The sequence below is a fragment of the Aquarana catesbeiana genome, linkage group LG03 (assembly GCF_042186555.1).
Source record: "Aquarana catesbeiana isolate 2022-GZ linkage group LG03, ASM4218655v1, whole genome shotgun sequence".
In the NCBI taxonomy this organism is placed as follows: Eukaryota; Metazoa; Chordata; class Amphibia; order Anura; family Ranidae; genus Aquarana; species Aquarana catesbeiana.
The window spans coordinates 703,915,631-703,924,792 of record NC_133326.1 but is presented as its reverse complement, the minus strand read 5'-3'; the positions used below and the strand labels follow the sequence as shown (position 1 = coordinate 703,924,792).

The 9,162-nt window shown below is 39.2% G+C and overlaps 1 protein-coding gene across 1 annotated transcript in view; it reads right to left on the bottom strand.

Moving 5' to 3' along the window:
- Positions 1-202: 202 nt before the first annotated feature.
- The window catches only part of LOC141134887 (proteinase-activated receptor 1-like), a 30,057-nt gene continuing 21,097 nt past the window's right edge, over positions 203-9,162 (bottom strand). Inside the window, exons 2-3 of the mRNA XM_073624316.1 lie at positions 7,995-8,054; positions 203-1,928 (exon numbers count right to left, since the gene is read on the bottom strand). Coding sequence (XP_073480417.1) covers positions 913-1,928; positions 7,995-8,054 — 1,076 coding nt within the window. The 3' untranslated portion in view covers positions 203-912. The remainder of the gene's footprint in view (positions 1,929-7,994; positions 8,055-9,162) is intronic.

Here is a 9,162-nt window from a genome sequence, read left to right as displayed (position 1 = left end):
TGAAAACAGTGTTCGAACCACACATGTGAGGTATCGCCACGATCAGTAGAGCAAGAGCAATAATTCTAGCCCTAGACCTTCTCTGTGACTCAAAACATGCAACCTGTAGAATAATTTAAACGTCGCCTATGGAGATTTTTAAAGGTAAAAGTTTGTCGCCATTCCACGAGCGGGCGCAATTTTGAAGTGTGACATCTTGGGTATCAATTTACTCGGCGTGAAATTATCTTTCACAATATAAAAAAAGTTACTGTTGTCTTATTTTTTAATTCAAAAAAGTTGTATTTTTTCCCAAAAATAGTGCGCTTGTAAGACCCGGTGTGACAGAAAGTATTGCAATGAACGCCATTTTATTCTCTAGGGTGTTAGAAAAAAATGTATAATGTTTGGAGGTTCTAAATAATTTTCTAGAAAAAAAAAACTGTTTTTAACTTGTAAACAATAAATCTCAAAAAGAGGCTTGGTCCTTAAGTGGTTAATTGAACAAGCTGACGTTAAAGCTGATTGGCTACCATCCACAGCTGCACCAAATTTTGCACTCTCCAGTTTTAGTAGATCAACCCCTATGTCACACCAGTGTGAACCGGGGACTAAATATGACATACAGCCAACATATATTTTCAAATCTGCATACATTGATTTTTATTGTATTTTAAATTCATATTAGTTTAGGAAATGCTAAGCAAAAAGGAAGCACAGCAATCTATATACTAGTTAATGATAAATTCAAAAGCACTGAAATGGTTCATATTAATTTTTTAAAGGCTTTGCAAAAGTTCACAGCATAGGACAAAAAAGCAAAACATAAAGTACCCAAAGCAACCAATCAAAATGGATCTCTGTGGGATTTTTGTCCAGGTAAAATTGGATTGGTCATTGTGGCCTACAGCCCATCACTTTTGCTTGGGAGTTTCAGCAAGTCTCTTCCCGAAAGATCACCTCTGTGTATTCCTCTTTGTCTGTTAGGGCTGAGTGTTGTCTTCTTGGAGGGCGATAATCTTTCTTCCGGCCCAACAAGCTGTAGACGTATCTCTGACACTGGGAGGAAGCCAGATAATAGATAAGAGGATCCAGACAACAGCTGATGCTGCAGATAGTGGAAGAGAGGGTGTAGGCCTCATACAGAGAGTCATCATCATAATAATACATCTGAAGATAATAGGAGAAATGGAGGACGTTGGTGGGGCCAAAACAAAGGGCAAACACACAAAGGACAATTACGGTCAGGTAGATGGCTCGTAATCTCTTGCGCATATTATTCATCTTTATTGTACTCAGGTTGTGGATGATTCTGATGTAACAGAACGTTGTAATGAATAAAGGTAAGAAAAATAACAAAGATAAAAGAGTGGTAAAATAGTAAAAATAGAACCCTCGCAAATCTTCACTATACTGCACGTCATAACAAGTTGTGATATTTAGCTCAGAAATAAACATGGTTTGTTCACCTACAAGTAGAGGCACCGTGCTGGCCAATGAGATTGTCCAGATGACACCACAGACCAACCAGGCTCGGTTTACTGTGCGCCAGGACAGGGACCTCACCGCGTAGGCTACCGCTATGAACCGGTCCACGCTGATACTGGTCATGAATAGGATGGAGCAGTACATGTTACAGTAAAATGCCGCCATGACAAAGCGACACATTTCTTCTCCCATCAGCCAGTTATTTCCAGAAAATCTGTAAATGATGAGAAATGGCAGGACGCTAACGAAGAGGACATCTGCGGTGGCGAGGTTGAGCATGTAGACCATCGCCGGCTTCCTGACCTTCATCTTCACCAGGAATATGACGATCGCCATGATATTGAGAGGAAGAGCCACGAGGAACACAACAGTATGGATGGATGGAATAAACTCGGTGTTCTTCCAATTTACGATGGATAACACGCTTTCTGAATATATTCCATAATATGGGTATGTTGTGTCTGAAAAAAGAAAAAAAGATTAGATTCACAGAAATTAAAAATTAAATAAATTTAGCAGCTACATATTGATTAACTGAAGGTGCAGGTCAGCTGTGCAGAATTATGTATACACATACGCAGTTCCGGCACCTCCAGCACTGAATGTAGTAATGGCATGGGGTGCTGCGGTATGATGGAGGGTCCATTGATGCTGGCTGCTGGGGAATCTATTCTTTCTGGGGGGTGTAATCTATTGTTGACAGTTGGGTCTATTGTTGCTGGGGTTGTCTTATGTTGCTGGGTGGTCAATTGTTGCTGGGAGGGATGTACTCTTAAGGGTGGGGTCTATTGTTGCTGGCTGTGGGAAAGTCTATTAATGCTGGCTGCTAGGAGATCTACTGTTGGCTGGCTGGTAGGGGTTGGACAACAATAGGTTTCCCAGCAGCCAGTGATGGCTGGTAGGGGTCTATTGTTCATGGGGTGGATCTGTTGTTGCTAGGGGGGATTTTGTTGCAGGGGGTCTGTCACGGGCATGGCCAGAGCGGAGGCTGTTGGAGAGGACTGTGTGCAAGCCTGTTGCCCACCGATTATGGGCCCTAGCATTTGAGGTGAATGAGAAATCCAGTCTGAACTGTATTAATCGGACTCAGTCATGTATATATTGTATGGGGACTCCTTACTGTATATTTGTGTCCCTGAAGAGGGAGGGGGGATTCCTCCAGCAGCCCCCTGCTGATAAGACTGATTCATTCTGCTGGGACACATCCTGTGAGGAGATGCTGGTGTTATCAACATGTGTTTATGTTAATTGAGAGAGCTGATCACATTAGCCACCAGCCCTGGCTAATAGACGAATGGTCTAGGCTGAGGAGGGGGGAGATTGTTGTTTGTATTGTTAATTGTATTAATGTGTGAAGCCCGGTGCCCACAAGACTGTCATCTGGTCTGGGTACATTTTGTAGTAAATTAGGTCATGTTAATTAGGTTAGCTTTGAGTCATCCCTGATATAAAAAGGTCTGTGAGATCTCAAAATAAAGGCAGTTCTGATGTACTCCAAGACTGGTGTTGTCTAGTTCTTGGGGTTCCTATGGCCAGATCCATTGGACTCGTGTTCCAGAACTTAGGAAGCGGTATATGACGGAAGCACTCAAGCGGAGTGAGGGGCGTTCCGTGACAGGGTCTATTGTTTCTTGGGGGATCTGTTGTTGTGGGTAAGGTCTATTGTTGCTTGGGGAGCTTTTTCTTTGTTGCTAGTTCCAGGGGATCTATTTTACTTAATTTTCTATTATCATTAACAAATTCCATACAAATTACTTAGCATCACTAAATAATACTTGATACGCTGATTTACGTTGGCAGAATGGCACTGGCAAGCAAAAGGGGCATACAGATACTCCCCCCTTAGGAAACGGTGTTGCGAACGCGTGAGCGCCGCCGGAAGCGCACACCCGCCGCGGTCTCCGTGACCGTGGGTCCTGCAGATTCGATGTCCGCCGGGTGCCTGCGAACGTGTCACGGAGAGGAGGAATGGGGAGATGCTTTTGTAAACAAAGCATTTCCCCGTTCTGCCTAGTGACAGGACAGTGATCAAAGCTTTCTGTCATCGAAAGCAGTGATCACTGTCCTGTGTGTTGAAGTCCAGCCCCCTCACAGTTAGAATCACTACCTAGGACACACTTAACCCCTTCACTGCCCCCTAGTGGTTAACCCCTTCACTGCCAGTGTAATTTACACAGTAATCAATGCATTTTTATAGCACTGATTGCTGTGTAAATGACAATGGTTTCAAAATAGTGTAAAAAATGTCAGATGTGTCCGCCATAATGTCGCAATCCCTATAAAAATCGCAGATTGCCGCCATTACTAGTGAAAAAAAATTAATAATAAAAATGCCATAACACTATCTCCTATTTTGTAGATGCTATAAATTTTGCGCAAACCAATCAATATAAGCTTATTGTGATATTTTTTACCAAAAATATGTAGAAGAATACATATCGGCCTAAACTGAGGAAAAAAATTGATTTTTTGTATATTTTTGGGGGATATTTATTAAAGCAAAAAGTAAAAAACATTGCTTTTTTTTCAAAATTATCTTTTTTGTTTTGTTTATAGAACAATCAATAAAAACCGCAGAGGTGATCAAATACCACCAAAATAAAGCTCTATTTGTGGGAAAAAAAGGACGTCAATTTTGTTTGGGTAAAACGTCGCACGACTTTGCAATTGTTAGTTAAAGCGACGCAGTGCTGAATCCCAAAAAGTGCTCTGGTCAGGAAGAGGGGTAAATTCTTCCTGGGCTGAAGTGGTTAAAAGGGGCAGTACTGGGAGGTGGGTAGGTGGTGAGAACAAAAGATGGAACTTGTACTGGGAGGTGGGTAGGGGGCGGAGATAAGGGGTGACTTGGAAGAGAGGAGTACCTGTACCTACTCTCTGAGTATACATATATATGTGATTCTGCAGTTACGTGTAGGGGGCGCACACACGTGCCACCTGCCCAGCTGTGCTTTGATTCATCACAGCACATTAGCAATCACTGGGTCCTGGCCAGTGATTGACCGCCGACACCCGGCGATCAGCTCTGAGTTTCACAGAACACAGCTCTGTGAGTGTAAACCGCTGAAAACTAGATCCCCAGTAAAAGCAGCACATGCATAAACACTGGTTAGGCACATATTTAACCCCTTGATCATGCTAGATATTAACTCCTTTCTGCCCAGTGCCATTAGTACAATGAAAGTATATATTTTTAGCACTGATCACTGTAATATTGTCACTGGTGATGGCAGTGGCAGTTTATTAGTTCCCACAAAATATCAGTTAGTGTCAGATTGTGCTGTCCCACTATAAGTCGCTAATCACCGCCATTACTAATATAAAAAAATAAATGAATACAAATTCCAGTATATACCTTTCATGCAAACCAGTCAATATACACTTATTGGGATTTTTTTTATGTAGCAGAATGCATTTTGGCCAAAATGTATTAAGAGAGTTTATAAAGCATTGTATTTTACATGTTACAGTAAAATGCCGCCATGTTTTTTTACCATCCTGAAGTTTGACTCATAACATGGCTTTTAACCAGTTTCAGGGTTTCCGGCAACCAGCTCCAAGGAGCCAATCGGTGAGTCCAGCACACCTGATGTCCACTGGAACCCGCCAATTGTTCCCAACAGAGACAGAATGCGGTCTGCCTATGTAACCAAGGCAGATCACCGTTCTGTGACAAGGGATGTGCATGACGAAAACATGTTTTTCTTTTAGATTCATTAATCTAGTTATTTAGTTACGTTAAATTCAGTTGATTCAGTTGATTCATTCAATTGTTATTCAGGATTTGTATTCTGAATTTGTCTTCAGAATTTGTATTCGGAATTCATTTTATGTCTTTTTTGAATTTAGCTATTTTTTTTGGGATTCGAAATGTTCGAGTCTATACATTTTGAACCAGTCGAATTGAAAAATTTGGATTTTTTTTTTTTTTTTTTTCGAATCAAAAGTGGCAAAGTGAACAAACAAAAGAAAAATCTTCATCAAATGACTACAATGACTCTTTGAATCACTTCTGGCTTAACAAAAAGAGCATTATTTCAAAATGGTACTATAACAACACACACAGTCTTTGATTTCAGCAATATGTGTACAGTTATGCCCCGTACACACGATCGGAACTTTGGCCAGCAAAAGGCCGATGAGAGCTTTTCGACGGAAAATGCGACCGTGTGTATGCTCCATCGGACTTTTGCTGGCCGAATTTCAGCCAGCAAAAGAATGAAAGCAGGTTCCTAATTTTTTGATCGGAAAAAGTTCCTATCGGAAAATGCTATCGTCTGTAGCAATTCTGACGCGCAAAATTCCTTTGCATGCTGGGAAACAGGTCGACGCATGCTTGGAACTTAATTTTCATTCTTCATTTTCTTCATTACTTCATTGAACTTCATTTTCTCGGCTCATCATAGTGTTGTACGTCACCGCATTCTTGACGGTCGGAAGTTCAGCTAACATTTGCATGACCTTGTGTATGCAAGGCAAGGTTGAGCGGAATCCCGTTGGAAAAGCCATCATATCTTTTTCCGATGAGAATTCCGATCGGCATTAGAATTCGACTGGAGTTCGATGTAAAATTCAATTTGAATTTCAGTCCAAATTTCCGAAATTTGAACAAATTTTGTTTCGTTATTCGGAGCATTCGGTAAAATGTGTTTATTTTGTAATTCGGGTATTCGGATATATCCGAATCTCCGAAAAATGAAAAATTTGTCTGAATATTAATTTGGAACGAAATGAACTGTACATGTCTAAAGGGAAGACAGAGATCCTGTGTTTCTGCTAACCCCTGTAGGGGTGTATGTTTAGCCCCCTGAAACCTGTTGGCTGTTTCCTGTTTACTAATGTGAACTAATTTTATCATTAGGAAAACTCTTGGACATTTGTTTGGTGCTCTCATTAAAGTGTATAGACACAGATTCTCTACTCTGCCCTCCCCTTCTTAAGGGGTGTCCTCTTTTGTAGATATTTGATAAACATGTATGATTAGTTTAGTTACGATCGAAATTAGGACACATTTTTTGTTTTTTGGATGTATCCAAATTTTCGAATCACAAAAGTAAGGAAGTTCAATTAATCCAACATAAATTATATAAAAAACAAATTATCCAAATTTGAATTTGAAAGTGAATTTGAATTTCGAACGTAAATTCGAAATGGAAACCTATTTCAATAAATACTGTAAGGAATAAAAGTGAAATAAGATGATGATTCCTACTTCGGCAATAGAATAGAATAGAATAGAATAAAGCAGAAAATAATGTAAATAATATAAGGATAGAATAGAACAAATATACAGTAGCTGTCTTCTGAAATTCAAATTTTGAAATTCGAATTTCAAATGTCAAAATTAAAATTTCGAATGTTACAATTTGAATTTCAAATCGATTTGAAAATAAAGAATATACAAAACAAGTCTCAATATATGAAACAAATTCTGAAAACAAATTATTCTAACATAGCAGATATGATGAAACAAAATTTATAAGCTTAACAAATGAATTCAAAATAAAGCAAAACACATTTTTTCCATTGTGCACATCTCTAATATTTGACACCATCTGAACCAAATAAGTTTATCTTGGTCTCATCAGACCACAGGACATGGTTCCAGTAATCCATGTCCTTAGTCTGCTTGTCTTCAGAAAACTGTTTGCAGGCTTTCTTGTGCATCATCTTTAGAAGAGGCTTCCTTCTGGGACGACAGCCATGCAGACCAATTTGATGCAGTGTGTGGCGTATGGTCTGAGCACTGACAGGCTGACCCCCCACCCCTTCAACCTCTGCAGCAATGCTGGCAGCACTCATACGTCTATTTCCCAAAGACAACCTCTGGATAAGATGCTGAGCATGTGCACTCAACTTCTTTGGTGGACCATGGCGAGGCCTGTTCTGAGTGGAACCTGTCCTGGTAAACCGCTGTATGGTCTTGGCCACCGTGCTGCAGCTCATTTTTAGGGTCTTGGCAATCTTCTTATAGCCTAGTACATCTTTATGTAGAGAAACAATTCTTTTTTTCAGATCCTCAGAGAATTCTTGGCCATGAGGTGCCATGTTGAACTTCCAGTGACCAGTATGAGAGAGTGAGAGCCATAACACCAAATTTAACACACCTGCTCCCCATTCACACCTGAGACCTTGTAACACTAACGAGTCACATGACAGAGGGGAGGGAAAATGGCTAATTGGGCTCACTTTGGACACTTTCACTTCAGGGTGTACTCACTTTTGTTGCCAGCGGTTTAGACATTAATGGCTGTGTGTTGAGTTATTTTGAGGGGACAGCAAATTTACACTGTTATACAAGCTGTACACTCACTACTTTACATTGTAGCAAAGTGTCATTTCTTCAGTGTTGTCACATGAAAAGATAGAATAAAATATTTACAAAAATGTGAGAGGTGTACTTACTTTTGCGGGATATTGGAGTATGTTCCTAACATTTATTAGAACTGAGGAAACCATTTGCATCGAACAGGTGAAACATGTGCAACATTACAGCATTATCAGCTACTAAAGAAAGAAAAGCTTCTTACCGTATAAATCTGGTGTCCATTCATCTGTAATAGTTTTGTTGAAGTCATATGTTGGATAAACTGCCAAAAAAATATAATTTAATTTATATATTTAATTATAATAGAATTTTCATTTACAGATGTGTTAAAATCATTAAAAAAATATTTTTAGACATGAGATGACATTCACCAAATTTGGCGGTTTTTCAGGTCACATGCCAGTTAGTAAGGAAACACAAATTATGCCAAAACCAGTGATATGTGATTTATGTGGGTTCTGTTCCAGTTTTATGACATGTTGGCAGTAATAATGTTTATGGTTACGGATGCACCAATACACTTTTTTTAGGAGTACCCGACAATACCAATTATCATTACCTAGAGAAAATTTTTGTTTAAACTTCAGCTGTCAGCAATAGTATATATATATATATATATATATATATATATATATATATATATATATATATATATATTTTTTTTTTTTTTATTATTATTTTTTTATTTTTTTTTTAATTTGCACTTTTTTCAATGTGAAAGGTGTAAAAATATTATTGAACAAAGCAAACAAAAAAAAAGGTTTAATTACTAATAGTTTATAATAATAAAATTGAACAAAAAAAATCAGCAGCAAAATAATTAAATGAAGAAGGAGAATAAGGAGTTAATTAAGGCTGATTATAGTAAATTAAGGGGTTAAACAGAGGGACTTTTAATACAAAACCAAAAAAATATACAGTAAAACCTCGGATTGCGAGTAACGTGGTTTACGAGCGTTTCGCGAATACGAGCTTTTTTAAAAAAAAAATCCTGACTCAATTTGTGAGCGTTGTGTCGCAAGATGAGCAGGATTCAAGCTGCTGGGGTGTGCAGAACCGCATGTGGCCAGAGGTGCGGGCCGCCGGTGATGCTCGGAGATGCTCAGTTCCCGAGCGTCTCTGAGTGTCTGCGGCGCCTGCGCGGTACTGCATACACCAGCAGTTACTGTGGAACTAATTATCTGAGTTTCCATTGATTCCTATGGGGAAACTCGCTTTGATATACAAGTGCTTTGGATTTCATGCATGCTTCTGGAACGAATTATGCTCGTAATCCAAGGTACCACTGAATATATCTTTTACTTGCCAGGTTGCTCTAAACTGACTTCATCTGCATATCGAAGTTCATTCCTTTGATCTGTAGGTGAAAC